Below are 22,542 nucleotides of genomic sequence, written 5' to 3' on the forward strand. Positions count from 1 at the left end.
TACATGACCTCTACAGCTTTTAGATGGCGCTGTTTTGTCTTTTTTTAATGGGTTTTCCCTTAATAAATCACATTTTTTTAATATAATTAGTATAATCCATGATTAGTGCTAAAAACCAAGAGTTATGAAAACAAAAAAATATGATTGTTAGTAAATGGGCCCATTTACCAACATTATGATTTTTGTGGTTTTAGAGGTTTTTGAAACCAATATGATAAACTAATATCCACTAAAACCACAAAAAGATCGAATATAAAAAGCACAAACGAATTCAAATGTAGTGCAAAAAAAGGAAACCTTAATTTTTTCTAGGTTTTTACATTTTCAGAATAATTCATGGACTTACAAATGAACCCCCCCCCCCAAACCTCCATAACCACAAATGAAATAAAGAGTATTACAATTTGCCTAGGACAATTCCCTCTGACTCCCACTACATGAACTCGACCTCGACAGCTTTAAGATGGCATATTTTTAAATATGTGTTTTTAAGGTTTTGAAGCATAATAAATGGCGGAAAAGTTTTTTTTACACAAAAATGTAGTTTTAGCGCATGAAAAACATGTAAAAAATTGGAATGTTAGTAAATCCACCCCTTAGTGTGTGGAGATATATATTTATATAGACAAAATAGATTTTTCAGACCGGCACAACCTTATTTAAAGTTAATGCCTTTATTATAAGCACATCACACAAAAACACGTTTCCGTCCATATTAGGATCTTTCTAATAAGGACCAAAACGTCGGATTTTTATGTGATGTGCTTATAATAAAGGCATTAAGGTTTCATAAGCGTGTGCCAGTCTGAAAATATATTTTGTATACAACTGATTTGACTGAGCACCCCGCCTCGCAAGATTTTTTAGGCATTAGAGTGCAGACACCAGAAGGACTGTCCCAGCGAGTGCGGTACTCTCTCTCTCTCTATTTATATATTATATATAACACAAAAAATAACACAACTCATTTTCTGTTAAGGAATTTTCTCTTCATAAAGCTTTAATGCTGAAAAGAAGGCGAGACAAATAAAATCAATAGCAACTTGCAATCTTGAACAAATGGGGTGAACCAGTTCAGTAACAAACATAATCCTATTGATTTCACCACTTAATGCAAGCACCCACCTATACGTGATACCTCACAAGGATTAATCCCTATAAAGTGAAATCTGAAACAGCTTCTTAGCACATAGCCCTGTTATATTTGTGTAGTACATTAACTCTAATTGAAATCTGATGCTAAAATTGGTTGATGAGTTAAGAGGTCAAGCTTGCTAACACAACGTGTTTTCATTTCTATTTTTTCACGGTGCTAATCATTTAAATATCAATCCACTGAATTCTGACTGAATACAGTAATAAAAGCTAAAAACAAAATACTTAAATGCTGTATAGTCAACTAGACTTTAGGCTGATGGCAGACAAGGTGTTTTCGGCAAGCGGAAATACCGCCCTACGCCTCTCTCATGTTTTTATGCATATTTCGGCTACATGTGCCTGCACCCAAGCGTATCTCATTCATTCGGGTGCAGGCACATGTAGGAGGCGTAGGGCAGTATTTTCAGCAAGCGCTTTTCCGTTTGCCAAAAATATACGCCCTACGCCTCGTTTGGCATTAGAATTATGGGTGAATTGTCTGTCACTGATTCATATCTCAGCTCTGCAGGTATTAATAAACTTACAAAATGCTTATGTATTTTTTTTTTCAGCTAAAATAACTTGAAACCGTTAACAAGCTTGTATCAAAGTATAAATTTATCAAGTGATAACTGATTCATATGCAGTATGTGGTCTGAGTGCTTAAGCCTTGAACCCTTTGCTGAAAATATTTCTTTTTTTTTCAGTAACGTGCAAACAAAAGTCAATCATCAAACCACCTTAGTGGCCTGGGTGCTGTGCCCCGATCAAATAGCTCGATGGGGCGATCGAATAGCTGGGGGATACCCAATAGATTAAATCAAAGACATCAAGGTTAATTTATGTCCAAAGACTGCAATTTTGAGCTCAGTAGCCATGTTTTCCCACAATGCAGCCTTTTCTTCCAGAATGCAAATGTAATTGCGGCCTATTGACACATGGAGCTGAAGGAACCTTGGCGCTACAACCTGATTAGAAGGTAGCAGTAGCTCCAAGGGTTCCCCTGCATATATATCAGCACCCGATTCATAATGGAAGGCAGGAAGGATTGAACAGTACCCAGCGCAACAATACTAAGTGCAATGGACACATTGTGACTCAAGTACCTGTAATGGAAGTGGTTTTAAGCTCAAGGGAAAAGTGTAAGCTGCCCACTGCGCTTGCGGATGTAAATGAGCCTACTGTTTTATTGCTTTCACTTACTGCAAGTAATAGTTACCTTTTCCCTGAAATCTAGCATTAGACAGCCAACAACATCAATAGATGTTGAACAAACTTCCTTCATAAGTTAGTTTTATTAATGGCAGTCTATTATATATGTAGTTCAGCCATTCAGTTTTGGTAGGGGGAACAGAAGCCATCCAGTGCATGATAAACACCTTTTTGGCATAGAATATAAGCAATCTCACCAGAATTCTAACATGGTTTGTAGGGAATATGTCATCTAGTATCCCCAGAAGACAGATTTCTGGAGTGTTTATTCTTGGGAGGTCATATAGTATTTTACTGTTAGGGGGCATGTCCACACCATATGCCAGAAGGATCCATCTCGTTATCTGCATCTCGGGCAGGAGAGCACAGCCAATTTGCCAATATTAAAAATTTTTGAAAACTCATGTCCTGAAAGATGTGTCTCCTATAAACAGACTGTGTAATGGAGCTAATTAAGAGAGCCCTCTTGATTTTGTTGTTAACACCTCTCACTTTCTCACGTGAGTGTGATAGTAGCCATTGTGGTAGTTAAAGCTTAAAGACCTAGGTGTACCACTGTACCTGACCGAAGGGGTGGGGAAATGTTGACATAAACACCCACGAACACCCCAACCCACCCTGCCCACCCTCACAACACAGATGGTCCTTGACCCACAACTAAACATATGCCTCTGCTAAAGAGCAGGAATATGACAACATAGTATATAATTATAAATCACAACCATGAAGATAATTTAGGTAGCTCCCCTAGCTCCATTATGTCCTGTGCTGTTGTGAAGAATCTAGTTATGTTGCCATTTTTCAATTGGAATTTGGCTGGGAAGATTGTGGAATAGGCGATTCCTTGTTCTCTTAGTTAACAACAGACTTCAGCAAATTTAGCTTGTTGCTTTTGGACTTCTGTTCTTCTAATCTGGGTAGAAAAGGATCTTTGCGCTGCATGGTTGGAAGAATTGCATCATGGTGTCAGTAATTTATAATCTTTGCTATCATAATGCGTGGGGGTTTTCCTTGGGGGAGGTCATTGTGGCGGAATCCTGTGTGCTTGTTCGATCAGAAAGAATAGGGATAGTTGTTCCGCACCCATGTGGGTTTTTCTAAGTTTTTCTAAGGACATGTCTGCATAAGTGCCTTTTTCCCCCTCAGGTATGCCTATTATACTTATACTGTTGTGTCTTTGTCGGCCCTCTATATCAGCTCATGCCTTGCACCTTAGGTGTTTGAAGGTCTTTAATGGTTTGTGCCCCCTGTGTACTCCTGGTAGTGTCCCCTGTGTACCCCTGGTAGTGTCTCAGTTCCGATATGCGACATTTAGCATTGGTACTTCCTGACTGCGGGTATGGTGGGGCCTGCAGCAGCGGTGTGTCTACTCTGTTGGAGCAGGCGCTATCTTTAGATTGGATTAACTTATCTAACTTATTTGTAATCATATCTGCTACTTTCTTATGCCCCCCCCATCCAGAATATCAGTGAATGTAGGCTTTTGTAGTGCTTAAGTGTACAGGTTATCTCTCAGGTAGGCACTCATTCAGGATCAGTTATCACTGAGCTCCCACAAAGTATGTCTTACTCCATTGATAATTAGACCACACATTTGATGCAATTGTGATGATTCCAAGCAAGTTCATGAATTCCAAATGGCACAAAAATACCTGCAATTTTAAATTTGCTTTTTGTGAGATTAGAGAGATCAAAGCTGGCCAAAAACATAAAGATAATTTTCAGTACATGTGGTCAATATATGGGTCGAATAGTAAGATACTATGCATGGTCATCACCTCTGAGGCGGACTTATATACTATCTACTATATAGAGGTTATGACACTGGATCCATAAAAGACTCAGAGCTCTGTTCTTGTGTTGTCATTGTCAATATCTCAATACAGTGATAAGGAAACCTTCATTAGTGTAATTAGAAAGTGTTTTATTGTCTAAATGGACTATGCCCAAGGAGTTATAATGCTTTCTATTTTATGGATGACCATAATATGAAGTGAATGCCAGGTCCCTGAATTTACACTGCCATCCCAAATATTCAGCTCTTCAGGTACAATATTATCTAAGATGCCTTCCCAAGATAATCTGAATTTTCTGTGGCATAACACTGGCTGTGAATGTGTAATGTGTAATATGAATGTGTAACCATGGACAAGATAAATTGAGGGTTCAGTAATCAAAGCGCAAAAAAAGACTCAAATAAGAGAAAACAATCTATAATTGTTAGTACACATATAAAATGCACAGACCAATTGGAAAGGCAGGGTCTCTAAGAAAAATTGTACAATTGGCTTTGAATACAATGAGGCTCTACAGTACATCTGCTTACAGTACAAATTGAGAAAGTGGGACCACTAACCAGTTCTCTTACTGATATTTCATAAATATAAGGATCCCCTGCCAATCCTAGATGCTTTTTGGGTGTTATATACAAGAACACATGACCATGATGGTCAAGATAGCACACCATTTATCTAGACATTTGGGTCAGTGGCTTACCATGCCTCCCAATGGTACTCAATTTTAATTAATTGATATTGCTACTTCCATTGAAAGTACATTGTGTTACTGTGTGGTTCATCATGTGTGAAAAAAATTGTTTTGCATGTACTACACTGTATGTATTGCAGGTTACTAGACCAGTGCAGTTTTATAGGCCTATAAGTATAATATATTGACATGCTTCATAAAGATTTACAGGCGCAACATTACCGTGCCAGCATACACTATACATCATCTTCTAGTGGATGGGGTATAATGCATGCTGGTACATCACTCTGTGCCTTTGAATCTTTATGGAGCATGTCAGTATCATATACATCATCTACTATAGGAAGGTAAGGATCATTCCTGGACTAGACTTATCAGATGGTATGGGACATTTTTATCCAATACAGTGATCTTTGGGATTCTTTTAGCTTTTATTCCTGTTTCTTTTGATCTTTCTGTCACATTCCTTAAATTATTGGCTGTATCACTGATGTAAAAGTCAAGAATTTTACTTCTCTGACATGATTTCATGAAAGTAAATGCTACTTTGCTGCTAAATGCTGCTGTGCTACCAACCATAGTAGTTAATGAGCTTAGAACTTTAATATAATGGTATAGTCAATAAAAAATTGTGTGTGTTTGTGTGTAAAGCCAATGTAAAAGAGATATGGGATCAATGAGCTGGAAACATTTTATCCAGACTATGACATTGCTTTTTTCTTGGTGTCCTATTTAAATAAACAGTTCTTCATTTTGCTTTTTCTTTGTAATAATAACAGTACTCTGTATTTGCTGATAACTAAGCTATCAGATACATATGTTGATGGCAAAAAAAAATCCAATTGATTTGTTTTTACTTTTTAAACTCCCTATTATGGAAAGGTCCCTTATTCAGAAACCTCAGTTCCCAAGCAATCTGCATAATTGATCTGTAATTCATTTCCGTTTATTTATACTGACATGAAGAAAATGAAACTCAGAGATCTGTTCTTCTATCTTGAAAACATTAAACATTTATTTGTCAACATTTTATCACACACAAGTCTCTTTTAGATATCACACCGCTGCCAAAAATAAAGAATTTCTTGAAGCACTCTGACATTTAAATTTATGGCTTGTTGAATAGCTACAGTCTGTCTCGTTGGCACCCACCAATCAGCGGTGCTCCATTATGGTCCCACAAATAAATCATTAAAGAAACAGATGGAATGTGGAACTAATAAGAGAAGTTATCACCATTATCAATCCAGAGGGGACATTAGGTATACAATTAAAGGAAATATTTGCTTGTTTTCTTTCTTGTTTTCAATAATGTATCCTTTGGTCTACAGTCATATATTTGCCTTTGCTATGAGTGAACAGGTTAACAATTTTTCACTGTTGATTGCAACACAATACTATTCAAGTCATTATTATAATGGAATGAGCTGCATTCATAAGTTATCAATGTAGGGTTTAAAAGCAAACGCCTGTCTAAATAATTATGTAGACTTCAAGCTATACTTGTTTGCTCTTGTATGCATTTTTTTTTTGGTGACTCATTCCCTTTAATAAAAACTGATGCCTAAGTGTATATTCTCATATAATCATGAATTTACAGTACTTATAACAGGACTTCTGGCCCCAGTGATACCTTTGTAAAAAAGAGTCAAAATTTCACTTAAGAAGGAGCCCATGTGGCCCAACAGACATTAAGGTTTCCTTTCTATATCTTTAGGTGAGGGAAAATATATCACTCCACATTCTTGCCTTTGCCGTTGGCCTTGAGGCTACTCCAACATTGACTATGAGTGTATGTTTTTATAGGTGCACACTAGGGGCTTATTTACTAAAATTCTTTTTCTGGCCTTAAAAGTCATATAAACTCGACATGGTAAAAAATTCAATCTATACTTGATCATTGTTGTATTTATAAAATGTCACAATAATGCTTGAATCGTTTCTTACAAAAAGTTCGAGTTTACATACAAAAATCCAGAATTTTTTGATCTGAAAGTATTGTTAAAACTCAAAAATTTGAGTTTTAAACTGATGTTTCTTTTCATGAATCCTTGTTATTTTTCACAAACAGGTATTGCTCCACAGCCATTTTAGGAGCACTGGCACTCATTCTTGTAAAACAATATTGTGGTTATATGTCTATGAAGATTTTCATTCATCCAGGTCATGGTATATCTAGTATAAATAAATTTAAAGCAACTGGACTTGTTTGGTAATCATTGAAGACGTTTCACTACTCATCTGAGCAACTTCTTCAGGTTGAACTGAAGAAGCTGCTCGGATGAGTAGTGAAACGTCTTCAATGATTACCAAACAAGTCCAGTTGCTTTAAATTTATTTATACTAGATAAATATTGTGGTTAATTTTCACTTGAAACTAGGTGGAATAGAAAACAATAATGCAATTAACTTCCCCTTGAAAACGTGTAAAATAGAAAACAACGAGGAGATTAATTTTCCCTTGAAACTGGGTGAAACAGAAAACAACTAGGGGATTATCTTCTCTTTGAAACAGAAAACAATGAGGGGATTACCTTCTCCTTGAAAATAAGTCAAGAACAGGCTGTCACATTCTATTCCTCTACTATTCTAAGCCTCCATAGGACTCAATAGTACTCGACTAGTTATGAGTGAATCTGTGCTTGATACTATCAAAAGATTTGCGAAACGGCGGAAAATTAGTGAAACGCCGAAATTACATGTCAACAAAAATTTGTCGTGCACATAAAAAAAATATTGTTTTTTTCTATTTTTTTTACGTGTGTCAAATTTTTCTGGGAAAATTGCAGAAAAACTCAAATATTTTGAGAAACAATATTATAAAAATCGATTATTCGACTCTTCTCAAAATGGACTTTTTCTCAAAATTTCTTAGTAAATGTGCCCTCTAGGTGTCAGTAAAACAGAACAATGCTTTATACAATTAAAGTAAAACTTGTTAATGTTGGAATTTCTGCAGCCATCTTGGATTGTGCTAGGCTAACTAACACAGATCTCTTCATTCATGAATGTCTCCTGTGTTATTATGAGCAGTACAGCCCTCACAATCTGAAAGCACATCATCAGAAGCACTACATGGTGTCAGAAGCTGGTGATTTTGAAGACTGCAGCACTGAGCTCACAGCAGAGAGCACACTGCATTAAGAGAAAGCATTGAGTTTGCAGGTATGCAGCCACCCAGCATGGACTGGGATAGCATTAACCTCTAAGAGAATGGAAAAGGTTTAAACAACATGCAGAGCTCATCTCTAAAGGTCCTCTCAAGGCAAAAGCAGGGGAAGATAAATGCTGTTATCTGTTGTTATGAGCTGGAGGGAAATGAAGAGACATGTCGGCAGAAGAGAGCAAGCAGCTCTGTGCTTATTATACAAACTATAATGATTATGTAACCCCAAAAGCAAACTCAATATTTGCAAAACATAAATTCTATAAAAGGGTGCAAGATGCAAATGAACCTATAGCACAATTTGTTACAGATGTGAGAATATTAGCCAGGGATTGTGCATTTAATGGCGCAGATGCAGGACATCAATTGAGGATTCATGTGATTTATTCATAGCAACAGTAACCACAACTATCCAATCAGCATTCATTAATGCAATTGGAAAAGATCATCCTGACCAGGTTTTTACTTAAATAGCAGTAGGAAACAACCGATAACCGATAAGAAATGTTCTGATATTCTAATGAATACAAAGATGCCTCCAAAGGACTTTTTCCTGGAGAGTACAAAATTCAGAAGTATAAAACTATCAGTCCAACAGTACTGCTCCTTGCAGAGTTCCAGTAGCCCTTAATGAAAGACTTTCCAAAGAGATTGACAGATTACAAAAACTGGGTGTAATTGTTAAAGTTGATGAACTTCAATTCAATGGTTATAGAAGAAAGCCCTTTACAGGAGAACTGCGGGTTAGTCTAGACCCCAGAGACCTAAACAAAGCAGTAAAACGGAGCACTATCAAATGCCTACCATAGAAGACATGACTAGCAGACTAGCAGCAGCACAGATCAGGGTATTGGCAAAATAACTAGAAAAGGTAGACATTTGGTATTCACTCTGCTCAAAAAGTGTTCTAAAGAAAAGTAGATGGAATATATGCAGGTCTTCAGGGTGTTGCTGCGTATGTGGATGGCCTGCTTCAAAGCATGTCCAGAAATGCTTCAAAGGTCCAAGGGAAAATTCAGTGTTGACAAATGTATTCTAAGGGAAAGGGGGATACATGTCATTTCCAATGCTGGCACATATTATATTACACATATTTTGACACTAAAAAGGAGGTAACAACTCAAGTTAATGCATCCAAACAAGGGCTTGAAGATGTATTGCTGCAGGAATGGAAACCAGTTGTATCTCCAAATCACTCACAGACGCAGGTAAATTATGCTTAAATAGAAAAGGAGATGTATGCAATTGTATTTGGATGTGAAAGTTTTCATCAGTAAATCTATGGACGACAAATAACTGTGGAATCAGACCACAAACCTTTGGAAATAATCATGAAAACGAGTCTGGCATCTGCCCCAGCCAGGCTACAAACGAAGATGTTACGTCTTGAAAAATCTAATATTCTGGTGACATACAAACCAGGGAGCATGATTCTAAATATGAATACTATGGGCCTACTGAACAGTTTGATGCCCAGTATGCACAGATTAAGCAATCTACTGTATGTGGTGTACAGAGGCACCCAAATGAAAATACTGCATATGAATTTTCACATCTGACACACTCATTTCCTTTACACTTCAACTAAATCCCTCTGCTATGGTAGAAATAATTCATTGAGTTGACCACTACACATTAATGCAGTAGTTGAAGACCTTGAAATGTATTTAGAATCAAGCCATTACTAAAGCATACAATGTATTAGGGATTTTATGAGAAACTATTCACAAGATTTCTGTCTGGCACAAAGTTACATTGTAGTTTCATTTTAGTGTTAGAGAGCACTTTAGACATGAATACCTTCTTTGATATTGTCACTGTACTTATTCCTGAATTGTATAAATTATATGAAGTTAAAAGCTTTCACACACATTACTGAAGGGCTTTGAACCTAATTTACAGGCGACAAACAAGGCATCTAAGTAAAAGTCGTCTTTTTATATGGGAATGTACCATAAAATGATTCTGCAATTAATAAAAACCATCTTACACTATCATTTAGTTTAATTCATGCTAAAGTATATAAATATTAATTAATGACATGCCTTTAGATAGAATAATCAACTAAAGAAAGGCTTTCTTATACTTTTATCTTAATATCTACAGTTAGTTTGTATACATTTGTGTATATAGTTTATATATGTGAGTGTATAGATAGGTCTGAATAGGTTTGTGTATATACTGTATGTGCACTTGGGTTCGTTTATAGGGGTTGGACTTTCGTCTTTTCTCAACCTAACATAACTACGTATCGTTAGCTAGTCAAATAGTTGATTAAAAGTGTAGACATTGCAATGGCAAATCTAAATTCATTGTCTAAAAATTTTCAATGCTTACCATTTTATATCAGTTTATAACCCCAATGTAACAACTTCATACCTTTAGTAAATTAGTTCTAACGTACTTATCGGACTGCACTAGGCAAATCCATAATGGAGAAGGGCATTGAAATCCTTGTAGATAATAAACTTGGCTGTAGCAAGCAATGCCAGGCAGCAACTGCAAGGGCAAACAAGGTTTTGAGCTGTATTAAAAGGGGTATAGATTCACAGGAGGAGAGGGTTATACTTCTGCTTTACAGTTTGCTGGTAAGGCCCCATCTAGAATATGCCTTGCAGTTTTTATCTCCAGTGCTCAAACGGGACATTATTGAGTTAAAGAGGGTCCAGAGAAGGGCAACTAAGCTGGTAAAGGGTATGGAAAGTCTCAATTATGACGAAAGACTGGCCAAGTTGGGTCTGTTTACACTGGAGAAGAGGCGCTTAAGGGGTTATATACTAACCATGCAAAAATATATAAGGAAGATCATATAATAATCTCTCAAATGCTTTATTTACCAGTAGGTCCTTCCAGCAGACACGAGGGCACCCACTCCGCTTAGAAAAAAGGAGGTTCTGCCTGAATATTCGGAAAGGGTTTTTTACAGTGAGATCTGTGAAGTTGTGGAATTCTCTCCCTGAATCAGTCGTACTGGCTGACACATAAGATAGCTTTAAGAAGGGGTTGGATGTTTTTTTTAGCAAGTGAAGCAAAACAGGGTTATGGGAGATTGCTCTTAGTACAAGTTGATTCAGGGACTGGTCCGATTGCCATCTTGGAGTCAGGAAGGAATTTTTTCCCCTCTGCGGCAAATTAGAGAGGCTTCAGATGGGGTTTTTTGCCTTCCTTTGGATCAACTAGCAGTAAGGCAGGTTATATATATAGGCATTATGGTTGAACGTGATGGACATTGATGGACAACTATGTTACTATGTACTTTTCCATTGTCTTCTAATTCTGTTCTTATGGTATCATACAGAACATATTGTAACTTTGTTCCATAAAATAGAAAATTCATTATTTATTCATACCACCTATGTAAACCTTCACATTTGTGATGATGTGATGAGCTATAAAACATGACAAACATAAATTCTACTTATTTTTAACACTGTTATGGTAGCCTCTAAAAGAATAATTGCAAAGGTATGGGAAACTTAACAAATCTTAGTGGAGGCAATCAAAACTAGAGTAGATGAGATTATGAAAAATTAGAAAATGTCCTGTAACTGGTTGACCAAATACCACACCGATTTAAAGCTGTTACACAGACACATTAACCATGACTTTTTCATTATAACCAATGACTGTAGTTATCCGCCTTTGGGGAAAGGGGCACGTAGCTAGTGCAAAAAGTGCAATTACTGCAGATCTGCTTGTTGAACTCTAGTTCTTTGGCAGAGGCAAGTGGTGCTAGTGATGAGCAAAATTTTTTGCCAGATATTTATTCACAGGGAAATTTTTATTTTGCCATCAGCAATAAAATGCTGCCACAAAACGCCAATATAAGACAATGTATATTGCATAAAAAAAGGGTGTCGTGAAAAAACACCCATAGACAATGTATTCTGCCTGGAAAAAGTCACAGCAAAAGAAAAATAAAATTCACCATTAATAAGTCAACTTAATAAGCAAACAAATACCCGTTGACTTTAAAGAATTTCAAGCATTTTACTGCACACACAATGGGACACTTTACTAACACAAATCCTGTAGAAACTTTTCCAACTGGACCTTATGAGAGATATACCAGAGAGGCGGGGTAAAAATGCTGAATTATGGGTAAAAAAACATTTGCATCCAAAAATTGTTCTTTGCACCATGTTTGCACCATGTTTGCAACATGTTTTACCAACTTTTTCGTCACCCCACCCTCAACATTATTTGCGTATATCCACTTCACAGCACAGTCTAATTGTAGGCCTCTGCCTGTAAGATATCTTCATGTGTAAGACATTTAAAACCTTTGTGAAACATGACATAACCTCACACCATGAATCATAGGAAAAGTTAACTTGTGCTATTGTACTCTAGTATAAGCCGATCCGAATATAAGCCGAGGTACCTAATTTTACCTAAGAAAACTGGAAAAACCTATTGACTCGAGTATAAGCCTAGGGTGTCACCAGTAGGGCTGGTGCGAGCGAGCCAGCACACGAAGCACAAGAAGCACAAGAAGTACAGCAGGATAATCTTGTTACACGATATTGCTCGAGAACTGATAATAGAACTGACATAGATCCCCCTATTCTCAGCAGAAAGCACATTGACATTAACCTATTGCTGCTGCCTATAAACCCGAGTTTTAACAAACTTACAGTTGTTACCATATACTCAAAAGTCCAATCCAACCCTGGAACTCATTTGCACTTTTGGGAACAATAAAAAGTAATCCCGTGAAGCACCATGAGAAAGCCCAGTGGAGCTAATATGACACAGAACTGCAATGATTTTCCCTCACAAATACGGTCCTTTACCAGCTGAAGCCTTGTCCTGGAGCTTGTATGACCCAGCAACAGGGCAGGGGGCACGTCAGGTTAGTTAGAGGCAGCCCCCAAGTCGGGTAATATCAACAGCGCATTCGGCATTCGTCTCTCACCCCCCCGTGCATGTATACGCGGGAGCATGCGTGCGCATACATGCACATGCACGGGGGTTGGGGGGGTGATAGACGAATGTTGTCTCTGCTGATATTACCTTACTCGAGTATAAGCTGAGGGTTCCCTTTTCAGCATGTTTTCGGTGCTGACAAACTCGACTTATACTCAAGTATATACGGTAATTCGAAACTTAAAACAACTGATGACTGCTCTGCCTATTCATGGCCGAATTCTAAAAAAGGAAGAAATATACTCAACTGCACATATTACCTTAATCATGCTGCCTACATGGTTAGAGAAACTTCTTCACCCAGGCATTTAATGCCACTGCCCGCCACTATACAATCTACCATATCATTTGTGCTCAAGAAAATGGGCTTGTGGTTATTAATGGAACACATGAGGCCAATTCAAATAGCACTGAACACAGACTGAAATAGTAAATTAATCAAACATTCATTTTTTAAAATTATTGTTGGGAAATGCCATGAATTGTCTAAATATCCAGGATCATTTGCAGTCATTTGCTAAGGTAACTTAAAGGGACCTTGATAAGAAATGATATACAGGTATAGGACCCGTTATCCAGAATGCCCGGGACCAAGGGTATTCCGGATAAGGGGTCTTTCCGTAATTTGGATCTTCATACTTTAAGTCTATTAAAAAATCAATAAAACATTCATTTAACTTAATAAGATTATTTTGCATCCAGTAAGGATTAATTATATCTTAGTTTGGATCAAATACAAAGCACTGTTTTATTTTTACAGAGAAAAAGGAAATCAATTTTTAAAATCTGAATTATTTGCTTATAATGGAGTCTATGGGAGACAGGCTTTCCGTAATTCGGAGCTTTCTGGATATCGGGTTTCCGGATAAGGGATCCCATACCTGTACTGTATATAAAAAAAAATTATAAGCTTTTCATTCTAAGAAAAGGAAGGACTTATTTAAGCCTCTATGTGAAGGTAATTACTTGGAGAAATCAAGTGTTTTACAATTTTTCATGGCAACTTTTCCAGCATTTCACTGGAGCCTGGATTACATGTAATTGGCTTCTCTAGAAAGAGACAATATTGTAGCTCAACTCATAAGAATAAATATAACTATGCAGAGAAAAATGATCCCTGGGAAGAATCTGGGGCCAGAATCATGTGCTACAAAGTACACTAGACAGAAGGATAAGATAAACAAAGCATATTTACCTTAGAGCTGATCAATAAACAAGCAGACAGTTCAAAATCATGTTAGTGGATATTTTAAGAATCCATTAAGAAGAAAACGTCAAGCTATGTGTTTTGAATGCATTTAAATAAAATATACTGTTAGCCTGCCCTAGTAAAAATAGTTTAGAAGTGCTAGCAGGCAGCCATTCAAGTTCAAACTGGGCTATAGGGTAATAACTTATAAAGCTGGTAACAAATAAGATTGGTAGAATACAATTATTTTAGTTCTTATACACGAATCGCCATCATTGGGTTGAAACTGTGGCATCCAATCCAGAGGTTAAAGAGATGGAATACAAATATCTAAAAGAAGCTCTGAAAACTTGTGTGTACCCAGACTGGGCCTTTATCAAAACTAAATCAAAGACAAGCAAAAATACCAAACACACAGAAGGGAGGAACACAGCAGGTGAAGCAACTTAGGTATCCCATATGTTGCTAGAACATCAGAAAATTTTCAACAAATATTGCATTCCTATTTTTCAAACCCAGCAACACTCTGAGACAAAAACTGGTGCACTCTAAAGACCCTACACCAAAGCACATGAAAAGTAATGTGTTCTGTGCTGTCCAGTGTAGTGAAGAGTGCTCAGACTTATATATTGGGGAGACAAAACAACCTCTCTGTAAGAGAATGGCCCAACATAGGCGGGCAAACTCCTCAGGACAAGACTCAGCAGTCTATCTACAACTTGAGGAAAAGGACACTCTTTTGAGGACAGTAATGTGCATATTTTGGACCGAGAGGACAGATGGCTTGAAAGAGGTGTGAAAGAGGCCATTTATGCCAGCCTGGAAAACCCATGCCTGAACAGAGGAGGGGGCCTGCGACACCGCTTTTCAACAACATACAATGCCGCTTTGACATCCTTACCACAGCAGTTTCACAACAGTTTACACTTCCAGTCATGTCCTTTGAAGGATTAACAACTGCATCAATGAGAATCATGGTACCATTGTGACTGGGTCATACCTTCTGACACCTGTCAGTTTCAGCCAATGCCTAACTGAATAAATTTAATGGAACCATTATGATTGGATGCCTGTGACTGTACTACCCTCAAGGGTTTAAATACAGGGGAATTCCCTACCAGTCAATTGAACTGAAGAAGCCACTCGGATGAGTGGTAAAAAGTTTTCAAGAAAAAACTCCAGTTGTTTTAGACTTAATTTTACTAGATACTCTTATACATGAAGGTAAACAGATGCCAGCTGAGTTCTCTACAGACCTATAGAGTGAAAACCTTTTTAATAAAAAAACATATTTATTTGTAGGTGCTGCATGAACATATACAACCTTTTAACAATCCCCTAGCTTTCTCATCAACAAAAAATCTGATCAACAAAAAATCTGTCACATACCCCTCCATTTCATTCTCAGTTATAACTAGGGCTGGGACTAGGGGCAGGCAAAAGAAGCTTATGTTTAGCACAACTTTAGGGGGGAGGAGGAATTGCTATGGTCTTAGACACATTCTTCTGCTGCTTTTTCTTTGGTCCTGTTAATATTTGCACACCCAGCAGTTTTAACTATCATAGTGAAGGAGGCGGGAGCATGCAATTCTATTTTTGGTGAGCTGGTCAGGTGGGAGCGGGGCAGGGGTAGGCATGCAGGTGCCCATTTCATGGATGCTTGTACCTTGTGGCCTGGCTTGGGGTATAACTGCTTAAATAATCAGCTACTCGCTGTTTTGTGGATTCTCTGTCTATGTGGCTAGATTATAAACATTCTGAGGCCCATCAGCATAGTACAATATTTAGCAAGGTGGTTAAGTCAATCAAACCATTTGGGGCTGAATCATTTGACCATTACTTCATGTATGGGGATCATCACAATCTGATGCAGTTGAAATGGATGTGACTATTCCAAATGCTTTATCCAATCGGCTGCACCTCTCAAGTATGAGGGGTTATCAACCATCCAGCAAGTAACAGAGGCAGCACTTCTCATGTGATTTTCTCACATGAATCCCCTATCCTTGTTGCTGATGTTATCCAGGACATGTTTGATTACTGTACCTCCCTAACCAGTAAGTGCCATTGACTGAAACAGAACATTTTTTTTTACAACCTCTGTCTTTTATATTAATTTAAACTGATTAACTGTTGCAGTGTAATATCATCTGCAAGCTGGAACTGATGGGATCATTGCAGTATTTCCACCATTTGATTTTCATTCACTGCCACATAAAAAGTAATTGGGGCTGTTATCACATTCCATATATAGCAGAATAGAGGGATTCTCAGAGCAGCTCCAGTGCTAGACTACTTAGAGAGGGTGGGGCTTCTGTGTGGGCTCCATTATTTATTATCCAACCTTCAGATTTTTAGCTGTTAACAAACTACAACTCAAACTCAATAATTTGACCGAACCCTAAATCCTTCATAAAATATTCGGCTGAATACTGAACCTAATCTTAATTTGTATATTCAAATTACGCTATCAGATTGGATAGAGAACTGGCTGAAGGATAGATTACAAAGAGTGGTGGTAAATTGAACATTTTCTAATTGGACCAGTGTGGTTAGTGGAGTACCGCAGGGGTCAGTCCTTGGTCCTTTGCTTTTTAATTTGTTTCTTAATGACCTGGAGGTGGGCATAGATAGTACTGTTTCTATTTTTGCTGATGACACTAAATTGTGCAAAACTTTAAGTTCCATGAAGGATGCTGCCACTTTGCAGAGCGATTTGACAAAATTGGAAAACTGGGCAGCAAACTGGAAAATGAGGTTCAATGTTGATAAGTGCAAAGTTATGCACTTTGGTAGAAATAATATAAACGCGAACTATCTACAGAATGGTAGTGTGTTGGGGGGATCCTTAATGGAGAAGGATCTAGGGTTTTTTGTAGGTAACAAGTTGTCTAATTCCAGGCAGTGTCATTCTGTGGCTACTAAAGCAAATAAAGTGCTTTCTTGTATAAAAAAGGGCATTGACTCAAGGGATGAAAACATAATTTTGCCCCTTTATAGGTCCCTGGTAAGGCCTCACCTTGAGTATGCAGTGCAGTTTTGGACTCCAGTCCTTAAGAAGGATATTAATGAGCTGGAGAGAGTGCAGAGACGTGCAACTAAACTGGAAAAGGGGATGGGAGATTTAAGCTATGAGGTTAGACTGTCATGGTTGGGATTGTTTTCTCTGGAAAAGAGGCGCTTGCAAGGGGACATGATTACTCTGTACAAGTACATATGAGGGGATTATAGGCAGATAGGGGGTGTTTTTTTCCCATAAAAACGATCTACGCACCAGAGGTCACCCCTTTAGATTAGAGGAACGGAGCCTTAATTTGAAGCAGCGTAGGTGGTTTTTCATGATGAGGGCAGTGAGGTTGTGGAATGCCCTTCCTAGAGATGTTGTAATGGCAGATTCTGTTGATGCTTTTAAGAGGGGCCTGGATACGTTTTTGAACAAGCAGAGTATCCAAGGCTACTGTGATACTAATATCTACAGTTAGTATTAGTGGTTGTATATATATATCTTATGTATGTGAGTGTATAGATTGGTAAGTATAGGTTGTGTGTGCTGGGTTTACTTGGATGGGTTGAACTTGATGGACTCTGGTCATTTTTCAACCCTTTTGTGTTTATATGATGAAAAGTCACGTGATTTTAGGGTTCGGATTTGGTTCAGACAGGCACTTGGATTCGGCCAAATCCGAATCCTGCTGAAAAGGCCAAATCATGGCCAAAACCTGAACCAAATGCTGGGGTTGGTGCATCCCTAATGATAAAGTACTGGTGATATCATCTTGTAATATCATGTTACTCCTGTGTTACAGCCATTTACATGGCACCATTTGCCTAATTATACACACATTCCCATATATACAGCCCATGACACTGACAGCCTTCCCATGGCAACATCTTGCCTTACTATATACCATGCCCAACAGTTACAGCACCTTCCCTGGAGACTACCTAGCCCAACTTTGTTTACCATCCTACAGACAAATGCCCCCTCATTTGACATAATCATTACCTTGCAAACTATTGCACAGCTAAAGTCCCTTTTCATGGTAATATATTACCTGACTAAATACACCATCTTACAGGTTAACATCTCTACCTCACTACTATCTTGCTTTACCCAACACACACCTATATAAGCCCTACTCTTGACTCTTCTCCCTTACTATACATACTATTACACTAGTGGAGCCTCTTAGCCTAATGCTATTTTTTGTTACTACACATAATATCTGATTGACTACCCAATTCCTTCACTTGAACCCATTCTGTCTATCTGTACCTACTATGCCAAGCTGCAGCCCCTCTCTTAAACCATTTGCCCCTTCCCAGAAAGGTGATCTTTGATACCTTCAAAACGAATCCCTGCCATGACAGAAATACATGCATTATTCAATTGTACTCTGTAATATCTATCATAAAATGGTAGTATAGGACTTGTGTGCCAAACATTAGAAAAGAGAGATAGAATGTGTGTAAGTTAAATCCTATGTTACCAACCGAGAAAGACAGGCACAACTATGACACAATGAGAATGTCTAACAGCATAGGAAGGTACAGGCAGCAGTATATCATAGAATAATATCTCTAAAACATAATGCATATACAGTCTAGATGCATATGATATGCTAAAAGGTTATTATTTAGCAAGTAGACAAACATCCTTACAAACATACTTAAAAATATAAATTGTGGATAAACAGGCATTGTGATGTTTAGTACATCAGGTTTCATTTATCTTTAGCATCATGCATTAGCAAAATCATCCTACATAATCCTTTCTCTTTTATAACAGCTACTCCCTGCATCTCACTGCAATACTGCCCTGTGGCAATGAATCCCAACAAATTCCAAATATTCATTTTATTCACTTTGTTTGGATCTGACCCAGATATTCCGCATTCCAATATACATTGCTGCTTGTAGCCTGAGTTTCCTAGAATTATGGGTGGCGTATTTGTAATTCTGCCCACTCCTACAGTTAAGAGAGGCTACTCTATGTGGGACTGATTAAATCCCATCGCTGAGCAGCCTGTCTAGAACTGACAGTAGGTTCTTAAAAGAAATATTCACCAGAGACCCACATTATTTCGCATTTTGGGGGGTTGGATATCACATGTTCCTTCAGGAAGGCATTTTCCTTCCCTACGTTCATGCGAAAGCAGGGAAAAAACTAGAATAATAATACTCATCATGCTATACAGTGTAAACAAATAAATATTTAATGATTATTGAGCAAGGTGAGTAAACATGAGCTATTCCACTATTCTAGATATAGCTGCAATTACATTGCAATGCTTGTATTCAGTTAATCTGATTATTGGCATATTCCAAAAGAGGTAGTGGACGATTAGGAATCTGTCTGTCAGTCTCTCTTATTTCAACCAGTCTCTCTGTTTTTTAATTTATGTATCTGTATACATTACATAGATTTAAATAAGATTAACTATATATATATATATATATATATATATATATATACACAATTTATATATCATTAAAGAAAAATGTTAATGAATAAACAGATTACATGAAATAGTTTTTACACCATATTTAGAAAATAGTTTTTTGTTTTCATGCAAAGCCAAAGGTACATATACAAATTACAATTTGTCTATTCACCAACGAATTTATGACAGATGGCTATTACTTAACTCTGATCTCTTTAAGGATTTTATACATGATGCACTGTACATCTGATTTCAAGGCTTATCAAGCCCAGTATATGATATATTTCAATTAGTTTAGCAAAAGCAAGGAACCATGGCACAAAAATCTGCACAAAACAACGCATCCCAGTAAGTTTATTTATGATTATAGTACACAGAGCAAGAATTGCACAAGTGATTCCATTCAATTATTTTAAAGGGAAAGTATAACAATGAAATGGCATCATACCTGACATACAAACGATGAGACTGGCTTGGAGAATAAAAAACACCTCCCAAACTATTTCCATCCTACGATTTTGATTTTCATTCCAAATACATCACTTAGAAAGGATCAATATTGTACTTCCCAGTCTTTGAGCACTGTTCCCGTTCTGCCTGAGGGTATTCTCCAAATTTGTGTGCACATGTCCAAAAAAAAACCTAACAGCATCCGAAAAGAGGTTATCTTGATTCCTTAACTCCCATTAAGCAAAGACAGAAACTCCAGAATGAAAAAAAGAGGAAAAAATACTCTTGGGTGAAAGACTGTGAAAAAAATCTAGATATTAGTACTGGGGAACCCGACTCATCCGCTGTAGTCAAACCCTAGAGATGAACAATGGCAGATTTAGCTGCTGGGGTACCCATCCAAAGCATTTTCCACAAGCAACATCCTTTGATATTTCTCCCTGTAGCACAAAAATAATAATAATAATAATCACAACCTCTTGCGAACCAAAGGGGTGAAAATGCTAGTGTGATGTTATGTGACTGGCTGCTTTGGAAGTAGAAGGGATTTTTTTTCAGTTCTGCAAAGCTGTTCCACGGTCTAACAGCAGGGGGAGCCCTAGCATAACTTATTCGGTCTCTTCTGCCCAGCAGCGATATGGACTGTGTGTAAGCTCTGTCCAAAAGAATGCAGGTACTATGTTCTGCTTTTCTATCTGCCTATAGTTATACAGCATTATATACATGCACAGGAGTGATTTAAGTCAAGGGACACAAGAAAGCAAATCAAGCCAAATTTTGCGCCAAGACAAGTGACGATTTTCGTCTTTCATTTGCAACTGATTTCCGATTGCGCTAATACAGTTTTTGCTCCACTTCCATTTGTAGAATAAGGTGATCTGCCAAAGCTGCAGAGATGCTGCTTGAGGTTTTTAGCATTCAGAGCATGTTGAGAGCAACCTGCAATAAGTTTAGTTGGAGGCTTAAGGAGCTGGTTACTCACCGAAGGTCCAAATTGCTCTGACCGGACCTCCCTTCTGTGCGCCGTTCTGCGACGCGCTTGTTGCAGCGATTCCTACTTTTGGGCTGTTTATGGGAAAGATGAGAGGAGAGACTTGGAAAGATCCGCTCAGCAGCAGCAGCTGAGTGTGGAGATTAATGCTGCGATTTCCCTGCTCATGCGCGGTCAGACATCGCTCGGCTGGGATGGGGGGTGGGAGATCGCACTTGCGGCAGGTATGGGAAGGGACAGCGACTATTCAGCCAACAATGTACTATCGCTGTCTGAGGTGCTGAACTTCTTCCTTGTCATCAGCTATTGGACAGCCCATAACTAGGCACTCAGACACATACGAATAGGTTTTATCTTAAATGAAGTAGCCTCGATTTAACCCTTTAACGTTCTTCAGCTCTCCCTTACATAATGGTATTACGTCATTTTACGCTTCTGTTTTAGCTCCTATAGAATATCGGCACTTGCATTGCAGGTTCGCATTTATAGTAAGCCACATATATTACATTTAGTAATGAGCGAAAATTAGCGAAAAATTCACGAAACGCATTTGTCGCCCGTGTCTTTTTTGTCACCCGCGTCTTTTCTGGTTGCCCGTGTCTTTTTTGGTCCCCCAGGTTTTTTACTGGCCCGCGCCCTTTTTTTGATGCCACCACGCCCAATTTTGCTGCAACTGGGCCCAATGTTGACATGTGCCAATTTGCTGCGAATTTTCACTAAAGTTTTGCAAAAAAATTCGCCTATGGTGAAATGTGGAAATTCGCTGCAAATCCATGCCTGGTGAAAAAATTTGCTCATCGCTAATTGCATTGCATTTTAGCAATGCAGAAAAGTCGCCTTCCTCATATCCCATAATTAAACCACACAGTAATACTGGGATAACCTAGGCAAACTATCTTTTAAAGTTTGTACTACTGATTTACCTCCATTTAAACCACATCAGATCATCTGTTATCATACAGATTTTTAAAAAAATATTTAGCAAATGTAACAATCAGGTTTTGTTTTCTTACAATACTTTTAAGATATAATGAAGAGCTGTGAATGACAACCCATTAAGCAGTGGGGAATAAATTTACAGTTTTAAAGTTCAGTCCAAACCAATCAATTTGTAATTATTGGAATGTTTACCGATTGGAGAATTGTTCACAAATCCGTACTGAGAAAAATTAATGAAAATTGATTGATTTACCTTTAAACAAATTGTAAAGTTTTTGATAATTAAATTGGGAAGTGACTTTCCTGCTGCCCTCCCAATATAATAAAATAATAAAGACTTTGTTGATGTAAAGTCGTGATATTGACTGGACTACCAGTTTTAGAGATGACATTGCACATATTTTGGAAGTTGCTAGCAATAAAGTGAAAATAATAAATCACATTATGCTTGTATTTTGTAAACTGTTCTACCAGGAATAAATAAGAATACAAAAATGTATATGTCAGGCAATAAAATGGTTTATATGAACAGGGGGAAGCACAGGGTAAGCAAAGGTGGAAGTTTAAGAAATCAATATAGAGAAAGTCTTGGAAGGGT

General features: G+C 37.7%; 1 protein-coding gene across 1 annotated transcript in view; it reads right to left on the reverse strand.

Moving 5' to 3' along the window:
• Window positions 1–21,214, reverse strand: part of ca10 (carbonic anhydrase X) — a 156,898-nt gene extending 135,684 nt beyond the window's left edge. Inside the window, exon 1 of the mRNA XM_031894778.1 lies at window positions 20,013–21,214. Within this exon, the coding sequence (XP_031750638.1) occupies window positions 20,013–20,073 (61 nt within the window). The 5' untranslated portion in view covers window positions 20,074–21,214. The remainder of the gene's footprint in view (window positions 1–20,012) is intronic.
• Window positions 21,215–22,542: the final 1,328 nt, after the last annotated feature.

This window comes from Xenopus tropicalis, chromosome 10, assembly GCF_000004195.4.
Source record: "Xenopus tropicalis strain Nigerian chromosome 10, UCB_Xtro_10.0, whole genome shotgun sequence".
NCBI lineage: Eukaryota > Metazoa > Chordata > Amphibia > Anura > Pipidae > Xenopus > Xenopus tropicalis.